The 26,763-nt window shown below is 38.7% G+C and overlaps 1 protein-coding gene across 2 annotated transcripts in view; it reads right to left on the reverse strand.

The window, feature by feature from the left end:
• The window catches only part of LOC149796462 (uncharacterized), a 59,235-nt gene that overhangs the window by 23,898 nt on the left and 8,574 nt on the right, over positions 1–26,763 (reverse strand). The window contains exon 1 of one of the 2 annotated variants that reach the window (XM_089961166.1): positions 10,629–11,110. The exons of the other annotated variant lie outside the window; for it this stretch is intronic. Coding sequence (XP_089817292.1) covers positions 10,629–10,874 — 246 coding nt within the window. The 5' untranslated portion in view covers positions 10,875–11,110. Of the gene's footprint in view, positions 1–10,628; positions 11,111–26,763 lie in introns of those variants that run through there. 2 annotated transcript variants of the gene reach the window in all.

The raw sequence follows: 26,763 nt of genomic DNA on the forward strand, positions 1-26,763 counted from the left end.
TTGGATTAGGAGTTGGATTTTCTACTAACTAGGCTCTTTGGCAATTGAAAACTTTTAAAGCTGAATTTAGTCTGTTGGTCAAAAAGAAATGGAACATAATTATAAATATGATTCACTGAAAATCAGAACAAATTGTTACATATATTTAATTTATATTTGATTTAATATAATTGTTTGTAAGTTTTAAAAACTTTTTATTTTTAATTTCACTACATGTCAAAATATATTAGTTTTGTTTACTAGGAACTCTATATTTTTTCTGAAAATAGTTTGGCCTTGACTCTTCAGTTGTAAACACCTAAAGTAGACCTAGTTTCTGACCTTGATTTAGAAATCAGTGACAGAAAGTAAACAACATTTTATTTTAAGAGTAAAATGATTGGTTTCTGTCAAAGTCCTACTGGGACTACCTGCTTTTAGAAAATTCTGGAGTGTTGACACTCATCTGGGAATTCTGTTTTGCATTTCAAGTTCCTGTATAACCTTTGTCTACAGAGATATTTCTCAGTTGGGACTTTTTCTTTACACTGGAAAGTGTATGTCTGTGACCAGTTTGGGAGTTGCATTTTAATTATTTGGATTCTAGAAGATTAATTCTTTTTCCTGGAAATATTTGAGTGCTCATACATAATTATTGGACAAAGGCATTTATTTAAATTTTATTTGGAATTTCAAACACCAGAATATTATTGTTTGTGGATTTAAAAAGGACTGTACACATCAGTTCTATACTGACTACAGTTCATGTCATCGCCTTCCATTTTGATTTTTTCATCGGGACTTGAACTTGAATTCATTAGAACATTTAATTACTAGGACTTCTAAAATTCAATTCATGGCTTATTCTTGGATTATTTTTGGATTTGATTCTTAAAACCATAAGTTCTTTTTAAATTTTTGTACAGTGTTTATCCAGGGAAATAAATTATTTGTTAATTTTTTCAAAGCTTGTTGTTTTCACTCTTTCTTTTGTTAATGTTTTTTTCAGCCTAAACAAGTAACATAAGAAACCTATAATGCTTTCCATTATAATTTTTTCCATTAGCTATAAAATACATGACATTGTCAGCCACATAAAACTTAATTGAATATCAAGTAATTGTGTTACCTTTCTAGCATGCACAAGGACCAATGTTAACTCTACATGTCATCAATCACTACATGTACTAAATTCTGAAATAACAAAGAATCTGGAAGCAACAAATTTACTGCAAAACAGTTTTCTAAAGTGCTATACATTTTATACAAATTCTATATTAAATTGTAAACAAGTAAACAGTGACCTCAGATAGTTCTTTAAGGTCAGTACTATGGAACACAGATGGTTAAAAGATGCGTATATGAATTACCAGTAAATCTAATTATTCCTCTTTAATATGATTGGAGAACAAGGTACATACCATACAATGTTATTTTAATATGATTGGAGAACAAGGTACATACCATACAATATTATTTTAATATGATTGGAGAACAAGGTACATACCATACAATGTTATTTTAATATGATTGGAGAACAAGGTCCGTACCATACAATGTTATTTTAATATGAAAGGAGAACAAGGTACATACCATACAATATTATTTTAATATGAAAGAAGAACAAGGTACATACCATACAATATTATTTTAATATGATTGGAGAATAAGGTACATACCATACAGTATTATTTTAATATGATTGGAGAACAAGGTACATACCAAACAATGTTATTTTAATTTTGAAGGAGAACAAGGTACATACCATACAATGTTATTTTATGAACCATCAAAGATTATGTGTTCAGCCTGCCTAGCAAATGATCTAAATTGCTTCAACTGACCTTTTCTTCTCCAAGATGAAGAGCAACTTTTACTTTGTTGCATAAATGCCAAGATGATGTTTCTTGTTTACAATACATATATCTGAACTGAGTGACATCAATCAATACTATGTTTATAAGAACTGCCTGAACCTCTGTGCTTTTCTGAATTACCAGCTACAGTGGCATATTAAAACTGACCACATAAATATAAAAGAAAACTATTTACTATACAAACATACACAAACATATTCAATTTATCCACATTTAGTTTCATGCCATTACACTGTTGATATCTGTATGATACATGGTAATATGAGGCCACAGCTGAGAAATGGTTTCCATTCCAAAATATGTATAGTATTCTTTGTCACAACCCTACAAGTTCATTTATAAAACATATCTCAGAGTTTTCCCTACAAGTTCATTTATAAAACATATCTCAGAGTTTTCCCTCCTTCTTGGCCATCATACAAATATGAACTCCTTTTTTATTTACATCAGGTCCTGTTTGAAGGGCCTAATAAAGCAATCAAACACATGTAATGTGTGCTGAACAAAATGTACATGTCTGGCATTTTATCACCCTCACCCCTATACAGAGGTAGTCATATATTAAGAATCATTATGTCTGACAAACCAGCTGACTAATATCCCATCCAGCACACGATATTAATGCAACAAGTCCTGCATATTTTTTTTTTATAGATTGCAATAAAACTTCATAAATTATTAGCTTTTCTTGTCTTCTTACTAAATGCAGTGTCTGCCAGAACCTTGTCAAACAAAACCAGTCGCTAGAGATTTTGATGGATTTCTATGAATCTTGGTATTTACAAGAGTCAGCATCTGAAGATGTGCTCCTGCACATTTTGTGAGTGTTACTGCCTCTTTTGACTTTGAACTGCATTAAGTGTATAACCAGTGGAGGATCCATGGGATACAGATCTGACACATTCCCCCTCTTCAGATGAGTGTGTAACAACAGGAATATTTCCTATAGTAAGTTTTCTTTACAGTTAGTTAAATTCTGCCATGAAAATAATGAAAATGCAGCAGCTTCTGGGGCTTCACCCCTCCAGATGAGGTTCTGCTCCAGACCCCCTGGCCAACAATCCCTTCCAAAGCTGCCCAGCAAAAGAAGTTCCAAAGGCATGTATGACCCTTTCTGCTTGGTCTATGTCACTCCCAATGTGTTGGCAGAGGAAACCATTACAAAGTGATTTCATATTTTGTTGGCATACCCCTGAAGGGCTACGAACACTGCCCAATTTTGTTGATCTGGATGGCAAATGCTTCCTGGGACTATGAACCCAAATATTAGCCCTTCTGGATTCTGGAGTGAAAACACTGGGACTCTGACCAGAAACTGGTCATAATTCATTGACCAAAAAAATCTATAACAAAAGAAATCTGAGCAGTCACATAGTCCCTGTATAGTTTGAAACTGTCCAGATGACAAACCATACAGGACACAAGTGCAATCTGACTAGGGGAACCATATCAAAATCAGTGTTCCAGGTCCACAGACAAGATAGATATAGTGAAACCGACAACATGGTCTTGGATATCAGTACCTCCAACAGATGATCTTGTCTACTCTAGCACAAGGGACATTGACTAATCTTCTGTTCATGAGAAAATTCATGCCCACATAGGTGAAATCTTGCCATGAAGATAGTTCTGACTCTAGTCTGGGTAGAAGAACCTGCATAAATTTGTCTAAGAAGGAAAGGTCAAATATTTGTTGCAACTTTCCCCCTTTCTTTCATACTAAGAGAATTCAGGAGTAGAAGGCTGGAGACTGTCACTGAAAACCCTCTCAAATGCAGCTTCTAAAGAAGGGAGTGTATTTTTTGCTTTAATCACACCAGATTCAACTGTTGGAAACATATAGAGGACCTAACTAGAAGAGGAAGATCTCCAAACTGAAGCTGGTATCATCCTTCTACCTGTATGACAGATACCCATTCATCATCCTTGATACCTGAGCAGATCTCTGAAAAACGGTTCAGCCTAGCACCTACAGGAACTGACACAAGATGGAAAAAGATCAAGCCAATAAGGATGCCATCCTTTTTCCTTAGTAACCTTGCTAGGGCTGAACTGTAAGGGAGAGCTCTAGTGACCTTTTTTTGTTGGGGGGTGTGAGGAACTAATTTTAATTTAATCAGTAATTACCCATCACTATTATGTAGCTTATTACTTTTTGTGTTGAAAAATCAGTGTGAATACATACCTCCACAAAGGGGAGAATCGTCAATAAGACACTGTCTACTCATGCATTTGCCACAACTGCACAGAAACAGTTATCTTTTTCACAGATGACAGTATGCCAAGAGATCAGAGTGGGGTGGGAGGAGTACATTCAGTAATAGCAATTATTGCATAATTAAAATTAGTTCAAACCCCCCCCCCAAACAAAAAACAATTTAAAAGCAGCAATATGTTACAAATATTCTCTCATATTGCTATGTTGTCTGCAGTGTAGCAGTTTATAGTGATGTCTAGCACTGGGGCATCATGCTGCAGACATGTAGCATGATGTCCCATCCAGTCACATTATCCTGACATCAGGCAGACCAGTCTTAATACTAACCTCTTAATGCTGAGTGATTAGCAAGGCTGCTGTTTGTACAATTCTTATAAGTCTTTGGTATGACTTGCCTGGGTTTGAACCCACAATCTGAGGCCCATGCTGAGAGGATTTAAGTGATGGAATTCAATCAAACTGTAGCAACTTTGGCGTAACCAAACATTCAGAATTCAGATATACTGAATAATCTGAACCAAAAAATGTCACATCTGCAGCTACAAGAAAAGGGTCAACTAAAACAGCTCTTATTTGAATATAAGCACTTGTTTTCAGACTTCCCGATTTGAATAAATGAAATCTATTATGACACTGAAATTCTACACCTGTGAAACAGCATCCATACACGATGAATCCTCTTGAACAGGAATGTTTGAGAAAAGAAATTATATATTTACTGGACAATGATTTCAAAGAACCCAGAAAAAGTAACTGGAATTCATCATATATCCTTGTGCCAAAACCACATAACTTTTTCCATATGTGCACAAACTAAAGAAAAGTAAACTGTGTCACCAAAACAAATTCATTTCCATTGTCAAGAACCTATGACTGCACTGACAAAACTGGAAAAGCAAAATATGTCACCAAATTTGACCTTTTGAAAGGACTATGGCAAATTCCACTCACAGAAAAGGGCAAAGGAAATTTTGGCATTCATAACTTCAGATGAACTTTATCAATATAAAGTGATGCCATATGGGATGAAAGGTTTGCCTTGTACTTTCCAGTGTTTAATGAACATGATTACATCTGGTCTAAATAATTATGATACTGACATAGATGATGTCATCATCAACAATGACATTTGGAAAGATCACCTGGAAACCATTCAGAAACTTTTGATAGACTCAGTGATGCAAATTTGACAATTTGAGTAAAAGTTCTGCCATGCTTGTGTTACATTTTTAAAACATATTGTGTGACACAATCAAGTTAAACCTATAGGAATTATGGTGAATGCTGTATCTGAATTCAGTCAAAAGCAGCTGATGCAATTTTTGGGTATGGTTGGATATTAGACATTTTGCTCAAATTAGTCCACAGATGCTGAACCCCTGACAAATTTCTTGAGTAAGGAAACCAAGTTTCATTTGTCTGAAACATGTCAGGAACAGATCAAGCTCTGAAACTATCAACATATTAATAATTATTAAACTTGAGGCAACATCTGTTAAAGAATTTTATTTCAACAGAGGTCTTACAGAGTGGAGCAGAAAGAAAGCTAGATGGATATTAAAGAGTTATGTAAATATTGAACAATGGACTTTCCTCCTACCCCTCATTTTTGTTTGACTCCCTCTTTACTTTTTTGATGGGGGGGAATCCCCCTCATGATGAAATCCCAGGAACATCTCTGCATTACATATGCCAGTCGTTATAATTGATATTTTTTTTAAGAACAATACCTACCTACAACTTCACTAACCAAAGTTCCGACATGTTAATCCCATCTACACCTTTTTTGTGGATCGTAGATATTTCATAGCTTCATCCTAGTGACATCTATTTGATTTTAAGAGTTGTCTCCCTTAGTATGAAGTGCCAACAAACCAACAGTATGTAAATGGTGGAGGCAACAGGCTTCAAAATGTCATGTTTTGTAAGTGTATCATCAAAAGTATGACTGTATACCATAGTGAAGCCATTACATGTGTATTTGAGGAAAAGGATGCATTCCAGTTGTGTGCTCCACTTGTCTTGATCTTGTAGGAACAGTGTTCAAATTTTGAACAACTTGACTGGATGCAGCTTGCTGCTGCAACAAACGAAATTCACAGACCTGAAGCACCAAAATATCTGAATGATCTGCCAAGGTGTAGATAGGCTTAATGAACTGGAACCTTGGCTAGCGAAGATGACCAACCTACCCTAATTTTAAACCAGTGCATTAGGAAACACTGATTTTGTTTTTCGGCAAAGATAAATGTCATTGTCTTTTCTTCCTGTAAGGCAATGCAAACAGAAATGAAATGCTATTGTATGTACCAATTGTTCAAACAAATTTAAACAATTGTCTCAAGTCAGACTTATGTAGCTGAGATACGACAATTGCCATACTAACTTTTCAATGTAAATGTTATATTAGTGGCAGTGAAAGGCCTATTGCAATGCTGACGACGTAACTTTTTAAAATTATTGATAATCAATTTTATTACACATGGTAAATGATTAACTGATTATTTAGTAAACTGCCCCATCCCCACAGATGACCATCAACCTCTACATAAGCAAAATTTGTTGAAGTGAGACCTAGAAGTTGTTCTCCACCACTCTTTTATTTCAATTTTCTGACATGACTGCCAATGGGTGGTGAGAAAAACATTTTCACCAACCTGACATTTACATGCAAATATTAGGCACACAAAAAATATGTGTGTTTCCGGTTGGCTAACTGTCCCTGTTTTTCATTGCTTACCCCAGCACCCTCCCCCAAACCCGGTTTAAAAATAAAATAAAATAAAAATTCCCTAAATTAATTTTGCAAATAATTAAACTGACTTAGCCTAGTAATTGAGGTACTTAGTACACTGTATATACTAATCATTATAGTATATATAATAATTAAATTTTTAAAAAAATAATGTTAAATCTTTTTTTAAAAATTCCCCTGAAATTGATTTCTGCATTTAAATGAGCTTGTTTAGCCCAGTTCTTAAAATGTTTAGTACATTATATATATTAATTATTATAATATACACAGTGCTATTTTAAAACAAAAACAAAAATCATACCTGCCTACCCCAATTTTAAAACCAGTGCAATAGGACACACACATATTGTTTTTGGCCTTACTGTGAAATACCTTGATACTTTACCTGAGTGCCACTAACTAATTATGATTGGTGTGGGTACAAAATTGTGATACCTAGAAAAAAGTAGAAAGCATAGCTTCCACTGAGGATCAAGAATGGGTCACTGAGATATTTTTAAAACAAAATTACAAAAACTTTTTAAATACCTGAGAAATTATGTTTTGCTTTTTCCTATGTTCTGTACATGCAAAATGAAACTATTCACAACCAAACTTAATTGCAATATACTTTGCTCTTAAAATTGTTCTGATTGAAGACTGAACAATCATGATTTTGTCTCCTTTCAAGGACTTTCCTATCCATGAACACTGGCTAAAACTTACTCCAATATCAACACAAATACACCATCTATCCCATTATGCATCATGTTAAAAAAAAAATCATAGATAAGTGAATTCCTAATTTTAGCAATTTGTTAATGAAAAATTTGATACACAATTGATCTAAAACAAATCTCCACAAATAATAGGACCTGGTCCTATTCCCAGTAGACCCTTGATCAATATTACCTGATTGGACGCAATTTTTTTTTTAGAACTGCCTCTCTTTCCAAACAGATATGGTGACAAAAAGGAAACTTTTGCATTTTCTCTCTTTTTGGGGGGGATATGGTCTTCGGATATGAATTATAATTTGTATTAACAACTATGTAAATAGTACATGTATTGTACATAATATGTCTTAAAGTCATATAAATATCTGATGAAGCTAAACTTTTGAAATCAAATTTTCTCAATGAAAGAAATGGTATTCTGCCCTACTGAAAGGGAAATAACTCTTAATAGAATGCTGATAAGCAAATAGCTGCCATGGATAACAAACGCTGAATAATAATGAACACAATTCACTCCCGCTGATAGGAAACCAAAGAATTAGGAGGGTCCTAGTACTGTTGAATGCTCATCAAAAGTATATCTTTGTACACTATGGGATGGGAACTGTGCTATCTCAGTTGCTTTGTACAATATGGGATGGGATCTGTGCTATCTCAGTTGTCAGTGTTGACATCATAATCTAGGTGTCATCGGTTCAATTTTATATTTAGGTCAATCTGGATTGGCTGACTCTTTGTGTCTTTGAATCTCATTTCATCAGCATGATAAAACCAGTAAATGTGTTAAAAGTATCTATAAAACCAAGAAACCAATCAATATAAAACATGATACATTGTACAAAAGATGAAAAACATATCTTTTATATTAGGAGAGATATATTTAATTCCAGATCAAACTTACACAATAAGTTGCTTTTTAAGGACTTTTGAAGGATCTTTCAAGTACTTCCAATCATTTTCAATGAGTGTTTTTAAAAAAGAAAACTGAATTTTTTTATCTATTACTGCGTGAATAGATTCTTTTTTTTAAAGGTAAAGAAAACTACAACTAATTATCACACCACTACAGTAAAGGATCACCGCTCAACCTGGTAACTACCTGTGTTGTGAGTGATTTGATCCACACACTTTTATCTCCTTTTCTTCGTAATTATTAAAAAAATTAATAGATACAAAATTCTGTATCTAAAAAGCGATACATTTAATTTAGTTTTAATTTTTAATATTCAAGAAGCAACGGTGATTTCAAGAAGTTTCAAAGAATTTCCATGGATAACAACTCTTTCAAAATTCAATGAATTTTCAATGGAACCTCAAAATTTAATGATTTTTAGCACAAACCATGTTAATAGCTGTATTTACTGAAAATTTCAAAATAATAAATTATCTTATTTCTTATAAAAGATACCAAAAACACAATCTATACAATTAAATTATTACATCATCTGAAAAGAATGAAGTATCTTATAAAAGATATTTAACATATAGGTTATAATCAGGTTTTGCCATCATATTGAATATAACATTGATGCTTGCTTTATGTCATTTGCTTAGGCTCAAATAAACAGTAACACAAGAAAGAGTGAAAACAACAAGTTTTTAAAATTACAATAATTTATTTCCCTAGACAAATTCTATAAAAATGAAACAAAATATGAACTTATGGTTTTATAGAATCAAATCCAAAAATAATCCAAAAATAATCCAGGAATACAATTTTAGTAGTCATAATAACAAAATGTTCTACTGATTTCACGTTCGAAACCCAACGAAGAATCCAGATGGAAGACGATGACGTATGCTACAATCTGTAGTGTTGAAGTCTACAGTTCCTTGTAGAAATCAAAATTATCACTCCGGTTTCTGATTGCTGAATAAAATATTATTTTTAAAAAAATGTCCTTATTCCACAATATTACATGAGCACACGTATTTTCTGAAAATTAACAGAATTAATCCTTTTGAATCCAAGTAATTTGAAATAACTCCAAACCATGTAATTTGAAATAATTCCAAACAGCACAATATACAACATTTTAACAGCCCAGCTTCTACTGATTAATTCTCCAAAACATGGGTTATATGGGCTTTTTAAAACGTAAACAAGGGTCATGTGATCATCTTCTGGTAGTTTATAGAAGCAAATACTTGTTACAGATCACATTTATCCTGTGCGACCCTGATGAAAACCAATCATTTTCCCTATAAGAAATAAAAAATAAAATAACATTTTTATATCTTAAAGACAAGGTCCCATCATGACTTTGGAAACAACCAATCATTTTAAAATAAAATAGAACTTGTTCATGAAGGTTGCTACAAATTCTGAAACAAGGTCAGGATTTAGAGCAACACCTGGAGTTTATAAATTAACAGTCAAGGTCAAACAATTTTCTAAAAAATTATCATCTCTAGTGAATAAATTTACATTACAATATCACATAATGAAAAATAATTTTGTTTAAAAACTGACAAACAATTAAATTAAAATAAATATATATTAAATCAAATATAATTAAATCAAATATACATAACACTTGGAACAGCTCAAATATATCTTATTTAGTGTCTGCACTTCCCTTTAAAAACTTCCCAGATGGTACGAGGATTTCAAATGCTATCAAAGGGGTACTGTTTATTAGTAGAATGAAACCTGGGCCACCAATCGGTGTACGAATACGAGTGGAGATGCAAATAACAGGAGTTCTGAAACGGATATGCCACTGACTATTTAATGGGGGGAAGGGACTTTTTGATTTGGAGTGGGATTTAGCTCAGTTTCTTAGTTAATGTGATGGATATCATTTTTTTTTTAAATGTGCCGTAAGTCAAAGCAAGAATTTTTACAAAAAAAAAAAACAGCCACAAACCCCAAAATTAATTGGTTGGTCCTGAACAGCAGTGTTACTGTCAAAATATTTAGGTGACAAATATAACATTTCGCTGTCTATATCCCTACAACACATGAAAAATATGCGAAAATAAATTATCTACACGAAGGAGGGTTAAATTAGCATTTACACCGTTCAAACATCAAAACAAAAGAGCGGGTTAATTTGAAATCTTGGGGAAAATCTACTTACCAACGCTTGGTGTTTACATGCGGCATCTCTTACGTCACACTGAGAATGAAGATATTCGTAATAAGTGAAAGACGGCAAGTAGTGAATGTTGGGTTCATCCCCTTGCGAAATATTCCCCGTTCGATAGTCGAAAGTGCCCGTCCGAGGTAGCAAAAATGAAATCCGATAAGGCGTAAAATAATAATTATCCTTGTACCAATCTGTATCGTATGAAACCTCACAAACGGTTGTAGTGTAGTGCGCCATGAACTGGACTCCTAAAAATTCACTTCATTAACTAACACTTTCAATAAACTATCGTTGATTGCTACTTCACTACTTAATGGACCCACTTCCAGTGGTTTTTTTACGTTCCCGAAAAGATCACACATGATGACGTCGTATGATGATTGCTCCAAAATTGATCTCTTTAATTTTTAAGCTTTAAAATTTTCTATAACAGTCGCCATTTGGTTCACAAATCGGTATGTTGGATGATTACTGCACAACGGCCTTGAATAGGCGCCCTGTGAAATTAGCATTAGACCGGAAAACCTGGCTATTCTTATATCTAAGAGCAATAGGAAGATCCTGTATTTAACTATTCTTATCCCATTATGTTTTGCAGTAAACTGTAAACTGCCATATCGCAAGATAATCCAGTCGTTTCATATTCTCTATTTAAGTAGTACTGAGAGATTTTAACTTTTCCTGTCATCTTGCACACCTGCCCATAATTTGAGCACATTCTCAGCCCTTCTATCAACATATATTGATTAATCCTTGTTTCTCCTTGGGCCGTATTTAGAGAAAATAAACGTGCATTGAGAAGCTGTCCCATATGCTGTAGTGTCAGATCAGAGGAGGATGAGGGGCGGGGGACTTATAAAAAACATACGCTCGCGCGCGCGCGCGCGCACACACACACACACACAGAGGCTTTGGTCTCTTCACATTTGACTTATTCTTGTGCACGTGTATTGGGTATTAATTATGCACACTGAGTAAACTGATACATTTACTGTTGCTTTAGTGCCCTCTCGGGGAAATTCTGGGCCCTTTTGGGACCCCCCCCCCCCCATCGCCAAACACTTGATCTGATCCTGCCCTGTACTGAGTGGCAATTGGACTTTATATTCTCTGCAGCGAAAATCATTTATCAAATTATATAGTAATGTAGTGTTTCCTTACGTTCTCTTTTTTTCTTCTTCTGAAGACCAGAGGCGTAGCTATGATATTTTGCGCCCGGGGACGAACTATAAAATTGGCGCCCCAGCCCCCTCCCCGTTTAATCACATTTTTGAATATTACCCTTGTTTACTCATTATAATGTAACGTTGTAAGCCTCATTTTGGCGCCCCTGTACCTTGGCGCCCGGGGACATATGTACCCCCCTTCCCCCCCCCCCAGCTACGCCTCTGCTGAAGACGTATCATCGTTTTCGGTCCGTAAATCTCTGTACAGAGACTGATGCAGACACACCCACTCTCCGGAGTGTCCTTTCTCTCTCTCTCTCTCTCTTGGAAGTTCAAATACGGTAACCCTGAGTAACCTAGTGTCCACATTACCTGATGTGGGTACAATATTAAAACGGTTGGCACAAACTGTATTGATTTCTTTTATTAAGTTAATGTAATAAAGGACACAAGAGCGGATAGGAGTGGACAGTGGGGACACGAAGGGTGATGGGGACTGGCAATTTCACCCAAGCTTCATGCGGGGAAGGCTTCGTCGGTATTTTTCTTTCTTCTGCAGGTGAAATCTTGATAGCATTTTCACCTTCTACATAGCGTGATGAGGAAAGTTCTTCAATCAGTGTATCCCCTAGGGGTGCAAGACTGAGAGTCAAAACTCTCCTTGGTGTCAAAACTTTGGGTCAGGCTGAGTAAAAAACAAACTTTGGTATCAGAACTGGGGGTCAGATTAAAACTTTGGGGGTCTCTGAAGCGCAAATGAGGGTAAAGGGAAACACTGCTTCAATAAAACACTGCCCCTTACTCGCCTGGTACTGTCGCACCATCATGCGCCTCCACTAAAAACACATTCAAAATGGACACGAAACATCTGGAACATTACCTAGATAGTTAAATTAATCCGTGGAAACTTAAAAATGCAATAGCTTGGGGGGGGGGGGGCGTCGCCCCCTGGTCCTTGGTCGCCTACTTGATTACATTCAACCCCAGCCCCAAACACTACATTCACCCCACCCTAGTGATAGTTTTGGGAACCGCCACAGGGGAACAAATAGAAATCAAAAGATATGCTATTTTGATTTGACTGCACTTTCAGCACTTCATTTCGAACATGGGAGATAACCAGGATGTCCTGAGCGGGTATTGAACCCGCGACCTTTGTGTGTGTGTGTGTGTGTGTGTGTGTGTGTATATATATATATATATATATATATATATATATATATATATATATCAGATTTAAACCAATCCCCTTTCAGTTTTTGTTGAAATACTTTTGAGTGTCAGTGCTGCAAAGATCTCAAATGTATGTTTTGTTTAAATGCTAAAGATATATATTTTACTGTCCATAATCGATGTGACGCACACACAGTTTGCAACCACTTGTATATTAGACAAATAGAAACTTCATTTTATCCTTCTTAATTTGTAAGCTTATCAAACTCTAGTGATTACGCCTAGCTCAGGTATAGGTATTGAAATGGTACAAGCCAGATATAAAAACCCTAGACTATTATTTCATCCCATTTCAAAGACATAAGTTTAAATATCCCCTGCGTTTCAGACCTTTTATGGCCCACTTGAACGTAACTTGGCACTTGGAGAACAACGCTATTATATAACTAACGAAAGAGAACACGAGGGTAGATTTTTGTTTATCAAAATGACGATGCGACGCCCTTGGAAGATTACATATTGATTAACCTACAGTTTTTGTATTCGTAGTGATCGTGAAGGTTACAAAGCTTTATTTGATCAGTCCTTAAAAACCCAGGTAGGAACATGTTTCGCCGATGATATGAGTGGTTATATCGGATTACAATACGTTTAAACTCATTTGTATGTATTCCACACTGATTTTTAAAAGCTTCGAGTGCAACTCATATGGAACAATCGCAAGTGAATAGATAAAATTACGATGAAAATTGGGGTCGCGAGATTTTTCGAGTGTTGTATGCAATGTTTCTTTCATCTTAGTTTAAAGGGATCTCTGTTGAGTAAATTTACTTAATATAGACTGTCCTAAACGTATACTCTTGGGGGTGGGGTCTCGATTGGTTATCTCCTTGTATCTCATCACTTTAATTTCGGATATCAAGTTACCCATTGAAGAGACGTTTTGCCAGACGCAAAAAGGATCCTGCATCCAGTATGCAGGTTGTAAATGATAATATCGTTTCAGTCTGATTGTGAACCTCTTGTCCAGAGTGTCGGGATAACCTAACTACCACTTATATAGTGACGCCATCCACCCCACGCACCCCTGTGCGCATGCGAGGAAATGGGACAGAATATAATATCGCCAAATTGAAGGCCTAATAAACAGGATAATATCAACATGCAGACGCAAAATATGTAGATATGTTAAATATGAAGATGTGATGTTTTACCCCAACCCCTTGTATTATACATGTATTTATAAGTCTGTAAGTGGAGCCAGGTAAGCTTTGGTTTTCCAAGTGCCTAAGTTGGCTAATCCTCTTACGTAACCCAGTCTTTGTTTGAGCTCTTGAGTGGAAATCTGGCGGGAATCTTTGTACATGGGAACACGTGACGTAGACAACTTCAAAGAGCCGGAAGCCGACAATGGTAGGCTGGACAGTACATGGGGACACACAGACTGACATTTTTATGATTGACAGTTCGATCAAATGACCAGAGTCCGTCGCCATCCAATCGGGATGCGTTGTAGGTGGGACTTGATTCGAGAAACTGACATAAGATTTGTACAAGCCTGAAATTCGTCAGTTGGGGTTTAAGAGTCGCAGTGACACACACTCCGTTAGCCATTCGTAAAAATTGGCGGAATTTAGGAAATTCATGAAATAGCTTCGATCAGGTAAGTTGGATGTTACGTTGATTCTGCTTGATACGACTGCTGTTAATTGAAGAGAATTTGTCGTATGTATACATTTTACTTGTATTGAAGTATGAATAGTTAATTATGACCTTAATATTTTGCATTTTTTCATGACTTTAGCTAGTACTTTTGTTTACGATTGATTACGATGTTGATTCGTTGCATCATTATTCATAATGTTACTATGTACACCTTATTTTGTGAGGCGAAAATGTTCTCTTCTTTCGCTAGTAATATGTGTGCATATTATTTCGTGGATTATTACGTTTACGCCCTTTTGAAAGGACGATTTGTATTTGTGAAGAATTGTATTGCTCGCTAGCCGCTATAAGAATTAATATTGTAATTCTTTGCGTAGTTATATTTTGGTAGACAAGAAATTTGTTTACGTAATGATAGATTTTGCCATTGAGTAACGGATTGCCGGTTATCACCATTTGAATGTGAATATTGTGGATTTGGTACGCTTGTGTAGGAAATATATATAAATATATATAAATATATAGATAGTCATATTACTAATCGTAGTAATATTTTAGTACAATCGTATTTAAAATATTTTGTATGTATATACTGATAGGGCTCAGTATGTAGATATTTGAATCCTTTGTGTGATTGTGTTATGGCGCCATTTTTGTAAGCGGCGGAAGTGTATGGGAATTTCGATGTGTGCGCATGCGCGACCCAAATGTCCCGCCTTAAACTGATGGTTCAGTTCAGTGACGTAGTGTGAGGGAAGATTTTTATAACCCTATGCTAATGCATTATACCTTTCAACAGGAAGCTTTCGGGGGACGAAAGAATTTCAGAGAATTTCGGGGGACGAGAGAAGTTCAGAGAATTTCGGGTGACGGTGAGAGATACCGAGTGAATTTCGGGTGACCTCAAGGGATATCGTCAAGGGTTCCGGATACTAGAAGAGGAACCGGAAGTCAAGATAACGGCAAGGAACAAGGATTATAGAAGAGGAAGCGGAAGTGGAGATCACGAAAGGAGAGAAAGACAAGGGAACGAAGAGATTTAGATGAGTAGCACTCACGAAGGGAAAAATCTCCTCACACTGTGAACTCAAATGATGATCAAAGGGATCATTGGGTGAAAGAGAGACATTGATTACTTTAAATTCTTTTAAATTTCATTTATTAAATTGTTATTGTTTAAATTTCATCTTTGTATTTCTTTTAATTTAACTGTCGGCATTGCTGACTGGGGGCTCGTAGCCATAAATATATTTAGTCAATAAATAATATAGTGTCCAGAATTAACCTTCTGAATAAGGACCAGGGGAACTTCTCATAATTCGTTAAAGTCTATAAGAAGAACCCCACCCCTAGACCACCACTACACCCCCACAGTGGGGGCTCGTCCGGGATATGAATTAGACATATATATTATTTTGGGACTTAAAGTTATTGGTAGAAGTATTAGTGAACAGTGTGAGATATTTTCCATTCTTTGTATCTGAAATTTTGTGATTTTCTCATCTTGTATTTTTATTGTCATATGTGCAGGCTTTGTAGATCTTCCATTCATAGCAGTACGTGTGAAGCAGATATCGAACAAATAGCTTACCTGAACGAAACTAGTTGTTGTCGACAGGTAAGTATTTAAACTGGTATTACAAATATCTGTATATTGTTTGAATTTTGAGACAAGGTATCACTTTACATTATTATAATGGCTACCGAACGACAAATGATAAAGGAATACCGCGCCATGGGGTCGGAAGATCTTGGATACGAGGGAGATCGCCTGGCAACCTTTATAGAAGAAAGGATCAAGGAATGGAAGGCCGAAAAAGCAGCGGAAAGAGAAGCCCAGAGAGAACTAGCCAAGATAGCAGCGGACCAAGAGTTAGCCAAGATCGCAGCGGATCAAGCCAAGATAGCCGCGGACCGAGAAGCAGCGGACCGAGACGCCCAGAAAGAGCTGGAGCTAGCCAGACTCGCTCACACTCTGGAGATGGAAAAGGTCAGAGTTGAAGCTAGGACCAACGGACGGGACGACGCCAGTACAAGCTCTGGAACAACCGGCCGACCTTTCATCGACCACCGGATAGTCCAGATCAACATGTCACGCTTCAATGATAGGGAGGAGGCTATTGACGATTTTCTCGTCCAGTTTGAGAAACTCGCACGCGCTCATCAGGTCCCTGAACAGCACTGGGCCATTAATGTCTCAGCCTTTTTGCAAGGTGCAGCTCGGGAAGTCTACCACGGCTTAACTGCAGAAGAGGCTGATGACTACACTGCCCTCAAGAAGGCGCTTCTCTGCCATTATCGGCTGACCGCCGAGACTTACCGGAAACTTTTCCGGGACTCGGTGAAAAAGGTAACAGAGACCCACTCTCAATTCCACAACCGTGTTCGAGGTTTATTTGAGAAGTGGATGAAAATGGCCGAAGTCGAACGCACGTACGAAGGGCTACGCGAGGTAATACTCAAGGAACATGTCCTGGGTACTTACCGTCGCGAGTTGACAGTTTTCTTAGCAGAAAGAGAACACCGGACGCTCGAAGAGATCGCTAACATGGCGGAGCGATACGAGCAGGCGCACTCGAAGAGTGGAGGTTCCGGGGTTGCAGACCGACCCCGACCCTCTGAGTCGCGTCGTATGGGGGAGGTTGAGCCGGCTGTCCGTAACCGTCAGGGCGACGGGAAGGTCGGAGGGGCACCTACAGGTAGGGCTGCCGCCTATCGACCTGGACAGGCCTCACCCACGAAACCAGGACTTGCAAGTCGGCGAGGGCCGCCGACATGTTTTAATTGCAAGCGCCTGGGGCATTTTGCCAGGGACTGTCCCAAGGGCAGGCAGACCCAGGTGAATGTCGTAGCTAAGAAGGAATGTGTGCCGGAAGCGAGTCGCAACCCAGCCAACCTTGCGGCCGCAACTGTCAATGGTGAAGGCGCCACCATCTTGTATGACACTGGGTGCAGCGTCCCCGCGCTTGTCGACAAGAAATATGTCAAGCCGGAGGACTATACAGGGGAGGTAATAGAAGTTCAGTACGCGAACTGCGCGCGTGACTCATTACCAGTAGCTGTCATTGACCTCGATTCACCATACGTGAAGGGGAAAATTGAAGCTGCTTGCTTGGAGGGGCTATCACGTGACGTCATACTGGGTTGCCGTTATGTGTTACCCCAGCCGAACCCCGAAACCTGCACACCTATGCCAGTGAGTGCTGTTGAAACCAGGGCCATGAGTCGACAGCCGAAACAAAAGCCAATCCAAGTTACATCGACACCGGTTAGTAATGTTATTCCAGCGGAGTTAAGGAAGCTGCAACAGGAGGACGCAACTCTGGCGCAGTTGCACAAACACGCAGAAGCGGGAACAGAAAGGGAAACTCCGAACGGCGCGGTGAAGTTTGTCTACAAGAAGGGAATCTTGTATCGCCACGCCAGGAAACACAACGAACACTTCAAGCAAGTCGTCGTGCCAAAGGAAAAGCGTTGCGAAGTACTGAAACTTGCACACGAGAGTCTCATGGGTGGACACATGGGAATTGCTAAGACGCGTGACCGTCTTGTAAAAGAGTTTTACTGGCCAGGGGTCCAGGGAGACGTAAAACGGTTCTGTCTCTCCTGTGACAAATGCCAGAGAATGGCACCGAAAACGGATCAGCGACCCATCCCTTTGGGGAGTACGCCCCTTATCGATGAACCATTTAGACGTGTTGCCATGGATTTAATCGGACCGATAAAACCCGCGTCTGCGCACGGAAATCGATATATTTTAACGGTTGTCGATTATGCTACACGCTATCCGGAGGCCGTTGCGTTGCGTAACATTGACACGGAAACCGTCGCGGAAGCTCTGTTTGCGATCTGGTCAAGAGTCGGAGTGCCCGACGAGATCTTGACCGATCAAGGAACACAATTTATGAGTCGTGTGATGGCGGAGGTGAATCGCCTCATGTCGATTAAACACCTCACGACTACACCGTATCACCCCCAATGTAACGGATTGGTCGAACGGTTTAATGGGACCTTGAAAAACACGCTCAAGAAATTGTGCGAAGGCCGCCCCAAGGATTGGGACCGGTATATTCCGGCCATGCTTTTTGCATACCGGGAAGTACCGCAAGCGAGTTTGGGGTTCTCTCCCTTTGAACTCTTGTACGGGAGAACCGTACGCGGCCCAATCGCCGTACTGAGACAGCTGTGGACAGACGACCACGCTGTAGAGGAAGTACGCACTACCTACCAGTACGTCGCGGACTTGCGCAACAAACTGGAAGAGGTTTGTTCTCTCGCGCAAGAAAATCTCAAACGAGCTAAGGCGCAACAGGCGAAAAATTACAATAAGCGCGCAAAACCACGTCAGTTTGAGGTAGGGGACAAAGTGTTGTTGTTGTTGCCCCAGGAACACAACAAGTTGCAAGTTTCCTGGAGGGGTCCATACGTCGTCACCAAGAAGGTCGGAGGTCAAACCTACCGGATACAGCTACCGACGAAAGAGAAATTGTACCATGCCAATTTGCTCAAGAGGTACCGGGAAAGGGAGACCGCCAGCGATTTTGTTGTCGCAGCGATAGTCACCGAGGATATCGAAGGCGATACGGAAGGTGCTAACACTGTCCCGAGCTGTCCATTAACGAGGGCCGAGACTCCGTCGGACGTGGAGTGTGACCCCATGTTAACTGAAGGGCAGCGGAACGAGATAGAGACCTTGCTGGCCGGATATTCCGACGTGCTAACAGAAAAACCCGGGAGGACGACGCTTGTCGAGTTCGGGTTAAAGATGGTGGACGACCGACCAGTTCAGCGTAAACCCTACCCCTTGCCCCACGCGAAACGACAAGTTGTAAGGGAAGAAATCGAGCAGATGATTGCTCTGGGAGTAATCGAACCTGCCGACTCTCCGTACAGCTCACCAGTAGTCTTAGTGCAGAAGAAGGACGGCACCCATCGGTTCTGCGTCGACTACCGGAAGCTGAATCAGGTGACAGAATTTCAAGTTGAAATGCTACCTGACCCCGAACATATCTTCGCTTCGGTCTCGAAAGCGAAATATTTTTCCAAACTGGATTTGTCCAAGGGGTATTGGCAAATTCCGGTAAGGAAAGAAGACCGACCGAAGCTTGCTTTTGCTACTCCCGACGGGACATACCAATGGTTGGTGATGCCGTTCGGGGTACAAAACGCGCCCAGCGTCTTTACCAGAATGATGCGGAAGTTGTTGGAGCCCTTGCGCGATAGGGGTGTCCACAACTTCATGGATGACCTCTTGTTAGCTACAGAGACATGGGGTGAACACCTCGCTCTGTTAGCTGACGTTTTGGAGCGGCTACGTCAGGAGGGCTTGACAGCCCGGCCTTCCAAATGTCACCTTGGTTTCAGGACATTAGACTATTTAGGACATACCCTGAGCCAAGGCACGCTGTCTCCAGAGAAGTCGAAGGTGGAGCAGTTGAGAAACGCCGCAAGCCCCACCACGAAAACGGAAGTGAGGTCATTCCTGGGACTGGCCGGATATTACCGGAGGTATGTCGCTAATTTCAGCGCGATTGCGGGCCCGTTGTCTGACCTAACCAAGAAACGGACCCCGAGTAAGTTCGTTTGGACAGATGCGTGTGAGCACGCATTCCAAACGCTAAAGGATAGACTTACATCCGACGCAGTTGTTCGTCTACCGGACTTGGATAAAGAATTCGTTCTGCGCACCGATGCATGCGACACGGGACTGGGAGCAGTACTGCTCCAGGAGCATGACAAGACGCTTTTTCCTGTCGCATACGGCAGCCGGAAGTTGTCTGCTGCCGAGAAGAATTACTCAGTATCGGAGAGGGAATGTCTTGGAATCGTGTTCGGCATATCACGGTTCGAGCGATACCTATATGGACGTAAGTTCATATTGGAGACCGACCACCAACCACTCGCCTATCTGGCGCAGGCAAAGTTGTCCAATGGTCGATTGATGCGATGGTCGCTGTTTTTACAGCAGTACCAGATGCAGATCAGATACGTGAAAGGATCTGAAAACGTAGGCGCAGATTTCATGAGTAGAAGCGCCGAAATGATATAGATCATTTGTTATATTTTCGTGTTCATACTCAGTTTAGCATTTAGTTCATTTTGCTGATTTTGTTCTTTATATCGTGTAACACTTTTGCTTTTTTAGTTTGAGTGAATAAAATCCTGATTTTATTCTCAAGCGTGGGGGGATGTGATGTTTTACCCCAACCCCTTGTATTATACATGTATTTATAAGTCTGTAAGTGGAGCCAGGTAAGCTTTGGTTTTCCAAGTGCCTAAGTTGGCTAATCCTCTTACGTAACCCAGTCTTTGTTTGAGCTCTTGAGTGGAAATCTGGCGGGAATCTTTGTACATGGGAACACGTGACGTAGACAACTTCAAAGAGCCGGAAGCCGACAATGGTAGGCTGGACAGTACATGGGGACACACAGACTGACATTTTTATGATTGACAGTTCGATCAAATGACCAGAGTCCGTCGCCATCCAATCGGGATGCGTTGTAGGTGGGACTTGATTCGAGAAACTGACATAAGATTTGTACAAGCCTGAAATTCGTCAGTTGGGGTTTAAGAGTCGCAGTGACACACACTCCGTTAGCCATTCGTAAAAATTGGCGGAATTTAGGAAATTCATGAAATAGCTTCGATCAGGTAAGTTGGATGTTACGTTGATTCTGCTTGATACGACTGCTGTTAATTGAAGAGAATTTGTCGTATGTATACATTTTACTTGTATTGAAGTATGAATAGTTAATTATGACCTTAATATTTTGCATTTTTTCATGACTTTAGCTAGTACTTTTGTTTACGATTGATTACGATGTTGATTCGTTGCATCATTATTCATAATGTTACTATGTACACCTTATTTTGTGAGGCGAAAATGTTCTCTTCTTTCGCTAGTAATATGTGTGCATATTATTTCGTGGATTATTACGTTTACGCCCTTTTGAAAGGACGATTTGTATTTGTGAAGAATTGTATTGCTCGCTAGCCGCTATAAGAATTAATATTGTAATTCTTTGCGTAGTTATATTTTGGTAGACAAGAAATTTGTTTACGTAATGATAGATTTTGCCATTGAGTAACGGATTGCCGGTTATCACCATTTGAATGTGAATATTGTGGATTTGGTACGCTTGTGTAGGAAATATATATAAATATATATAAATATATAGATAGTCATATTACTAATCGTAGTAATATTTTAGTACAATCGTATTTAAAATATTTTGTATGTATATACTGATAGGGCTCAGTATGTAGATATTTGAATCCTTTGTGTGATTGTGTTATGGCGCCATTTTTGTAAGCGGCGGAAGTGTATGGGAATTTCGATGTGTGCGCATGCGCGACCCAAATGTCCCGCCTTAAACTGATGGTTCAGTTCAGTGACGTAGTGTGAGGGAAGATTTTTATAACCCTATGCTAATGCATTATACCTTTCAACAGGAAGCTTTCGGGGGACGAAAGAATTTCAGAGAATTTCGGGGGACGAGAGAAGTTCAGAGAATTTCGGGTGACGGTGAGAGATACCGAGTGAATTTCGGGTGACCTCAAGGGATATCGTCAAGGGTTCCGGATACTAGAAGAGGAACCGGAAGTCAAGATAACGGCAAGGAACAAGGATTATAGAAGAGGAAGCGGAAGTGGAGATCACGAAAGGAGAGAAAGACAAGGGAACGAAGAGATTTAGATGAGTAGCACTCACGAAGGGAAAAATCTCCTCACACTGTGAACTCAAATGATGATCAAAGGGATCATTGGGTGAAAGAGAGACATTGATTACTTTAAATTCTTTTAAATTTCATTTATTAAATTGTTATTGTTTAAATTTCATCTTTGTATTTCTTTTAATTTAACTGTCGGCATTGCTGACTGGGGGCTCGTAGCCATAAATATATTTAGTCAATAAATAATATAGTGTCCAGAATTAACCTTCTGAATAAGGACCAGGGGAACTTCTCATAATTCGTTAAAGTCTATAAGAAGAACCCCACCCCTAGACCACCACTACACCCCCACAGAAGATGACCCATATGTGTATGTGTGTGTGTGTGTCTCTGTGTGTGTGTGTGTGTGTGAGAGAGAGAGAGAAAGAGTCATCCTTGATCACAATAATATGATTGTAAACTGGATAAAAATCAAATCTACACATAAAAAGAAGTACCAAAGGAAAACATTCGGGATGGATGGATATGGATACAGCTTTAATATGTCTCAAGTAAAATTGGGTCAAGTCATATATGGGAAAACCAAAGTACGACGTTGAACTAATATTTGTCGGTAACTCTTATGAAGAATTCTGGAGAAGCAATATTTTCATTAGTAGTCATTCTTCAAAGGGTAATAAGCTAAAGTTCACATTATAATTTAGACAGTGAACATGGTAGACATAAGACGATACTGTTGCATCAACGAATTAGCTGTACAAGTAACTATGGATTTAAAAAAAAAACAAAACATTTCTTCGAAGTATGCCCTCCTTCTGACTCCTAAACAACAAGTTTTTTTTTCTTCATCAAACTAGTTGATATATTACCATCTTTCAGTAAAATGAATGAATGAAAATGTATAATTACAGCTAATGAAGGTGATTTTGACATTAACTGTTTTTCAGTGGTTTCACGTTTATACGAATTGTGAGAAATTTTGTCGGATATTCATGCCTGTCTGTGTGTCTGTCTGTGCAAGTTTTATCGCACATTAGCATAGTCATGGCTATAAATTGCCGAGCTAAAGCTAGTTAGCAATAATGGAAAAGTCAACACATTGCAAAAATGACAATAAAGACAAACATCGGCGGTATGTTTGTGTGCAATCTTGGCTTGTCAGGGGTTCAGGGATTGGGGAGACAAGCTACATAGGCGTGGTCTCTACACGACTGATATGATAATACCAGTAATCACGCAGGTTTTTCAATATTTTATCCATATATATTCCATTGCAATTAATTATATTACCCGTTACTTGTAATAATGCGACCTCGCTGCCTGTATCAACATATCAATGTATAGGCATAAACATATATAGTGTTCCCTATTATAATTTTTTTGCATTGAACTTATATATAATAACGCCTTAGATGCCACACAGTCTGACACATACAAAGCCCATCAATGATGATCACAGAAACTATATCTATGATCGAAGCTATTGCTACTATAAAATGGTATTAAAAATATTTATTGGCAAACAGACAGAACGGAAAGTGCTATCCCTGTATTCCTATACAAGAATGCTTGATAATAGTAGGCAGAATTAATATTTTAATACAAATAATACTAACATACAGGTTAGAGAATTTTTAATTCGTACTCTACCGAGATTCGAACCCAGGTCCGCGGGTAAACGGCACCCACCGCCTGCCTGCACACACGAGCCCAAATTCCCTCACGACTAAGCACACGTCACCAACAAAAATGATATTACTCAATCGGCGTTATACGAACTCGTGCGTAGCAGACACACTCGCATGACGACCTAGTAATATATAGAATATATATGTTAAGACTATAAGATATTAAACTAAGTAACAGAGTTGTGCGAAAATCAACAAGTTTAGTAAAATTTAACAAACAAGTTAGAGTATTGTGAATTAAATCGCAAATAGTTATTAATCTTCTAGCACAAGTCTAAAATTATATAGTATTTTGAATGAATTCCAATCTTGAATATGCTGATGTACCAATCGCATGGAATAGTTTGATGTGCTAACAATCGTGATATATTACAATAGTATAATCCAGATTGTCCGTGAATAAATTCACAATAATTCCAAAGTAGTGTTTTAGTCAAAAAGTATCAATGAGCACTTTGTAATTCCACTGAATAGATAAACGTTCTCAAAAATTCTAACTGAACACAAATAAAAGACTGATTTTCAGTTCAGATGTTAGGACAGAAATAAATAAGCATGATGTAAATAATCTTAATATAAAAACCTAAGACAAACTAAGAGGACCAGGATGAGGGTCAACCGTTTGTTTCCATAGCATACTACGTTGTAAACAAAGGTCAGGTTTTTACTTAAATTTTAGCAAAGAACATGACAAAAATAAGGTAGACGAGGAAAGATCAGTAATTTTCAATGGAAAAACCAATATCCTGAACTGAGATCCAAGTAAAATTGTTTGCAAAAATATCTTAAAGTTTAGTCTACACTCGCTGACAAACGTTAGCTGTGTAATGTTGTTTACAAAATGACCCTTACAATCTGCAATCATGGAAAAGAATTAAGCACACACACACATACACACACACACACACACAGACATACACACACACACAACAACAACAGCAACAACAACAACAAGAATTCGCGCGGACTGTAGTACCAGTTCATTATTAGTGTTTGTATTACTGTACTTTGCTTCTATGAGTGGACTTTCTTCATGAACGGATCTTAAGATCCACAAGAGTTTGCCTCCCAGTCCAATTTTGGCCTTCATGTCTCTTCTGACAATTCATCTGGAGATTTTTGTTCTCCAAACAAAGGACTGATCAAATTTAAGTCATGGATGAGATCCACGTCGGCGCTTTGAGCCTCAAAAAAGTCGTTTCATGCTTTATAAGCAAAATCGTGTCAGTAACATGCAGTATCCACGAGGTTTACACGTTCGTCTCTGGGCTTTGATCGGTTATTAAAATCCAGTCGTATGTTCAACGGTATTCCAGGCCTGCAATAATTGTGTGGGTCCCGCAGGGAGCCAACTTTGCTTTTCCAGATAATATATTTTCCCCACAGAACCCCCGATAGCTTCATTAATACCGTAGTGATATAACCTCTGCCAAGTTCTTCTCAGGTCTGGAAGGTCCTCACACAAACGTAAACTTTTCTCCACGCAAGGAGCAAGTTTCAACGATTGCTGTTCGGTCATTATTTGTTACATCCTCAGATGGATTTTGCGGTATGAGTTTCAAGCGGTATCGCACACAGTATCAAGCAGGATGATAAGATATATTACAATTAATAGTAAACATGGCATCACAAAAGATGGTTAACGTGGGATAGGTTGTACGTCATTGCACCAGTCGTGGACGATCAGTCGTGTTATGATATACTTTGGTATTTAAAGCAAGCACTTGCTTTATCAAAGTCTTCATCGTCCACGTTAATCTTTTCCAAGATCAATGAAGCCTCTGTGATTGATGATGTTGACCCTGATCATACCAATCTTGCTGAGAATGCTAATATGATGCTTGACCGGCAAGACAACCTTTCGATATTTTCACGGGGCCGGCACAAAACCATAGATGTGATCTATGTCACTCAACAATACGTACACGCACAAAGTGATCAGCAACAACTTAACATGATGATGATATTTCGTGGGGTTGACGACCGCGCAAACTGCAGAGGAAGTGAAAAACGTCGCGAAAACCACAGGGTCCAATGAATCGGGTTCATTTGTCATGACATCCCAATCCATTGAACAGTTGCCAAGAGATCCAAAACAAGCGGTATTTGCTCATCCTCCAGAACCACCCATGCGCAAGTCAATGATATCACGGTCTGAAATATTAAACGATCTTGGTCGCCAAGAGATTCATAAGGATATTATAAGATTACCCGCTTTTTTTTAGCCGAATTGGACGGCTGGAGAAAAAAACAAACATTTAAGGAATCAATTGAGAAACGTCCCACAAAGGTGGGAGGTGCACATTGCATTAGGTAGGTATATAGGGAGAGGTTTTAAAAGGGTGCGGCAACAAGTGATACAATGAGGAAGTTTAACGGTGAGGTAAAAAAATTATATGGACTGCACGAAGTCATTTAATAGACCGCATCCAGAAGAAGAAGTTGCTGATGAAGTATCAACAAAGCACATCGTTTGCTTGTTATTAATTGCGTGGCTACATACAAGCAGAGGGTTTATGAACTCGTGGATCGGTTAAAAATTATTGGTCTGGTCGGTTGGCGCCAGCAGCAACGCGCTAAGGGTCATCGATGAAGCGAGATTAATTTATTAGTGGTTGCTCACCAACAAATATCATGGGGATGATGACGTTTCGCGCGTTAATGTATTTAGTCCAGTAAGAGCGTGTATTGTCATTTGATCTGGATGCTAGTCAGTAAGGCTGTTTATTGGTTAGTAGGCGTGGGTGTTGGTCAGTAGATG

The sequence above is a fragment of the Sinohyriopsis cumingii genome, chromosome 6, assembly GCF_028554795.1.
Source record: "Sinohyriopsis cumingii isolate HCF-2022 chromosome 6, ASM2855479v2, whole genome shotgun sequence".
In the NCBI taxonomy this organism is placed as follows: Eukaryota; Metazoa; Mollusca; class Bivalvia; order Unionida; family Unionidae; genus Sinohyriopsis; species Sinohyriopsis cumingii.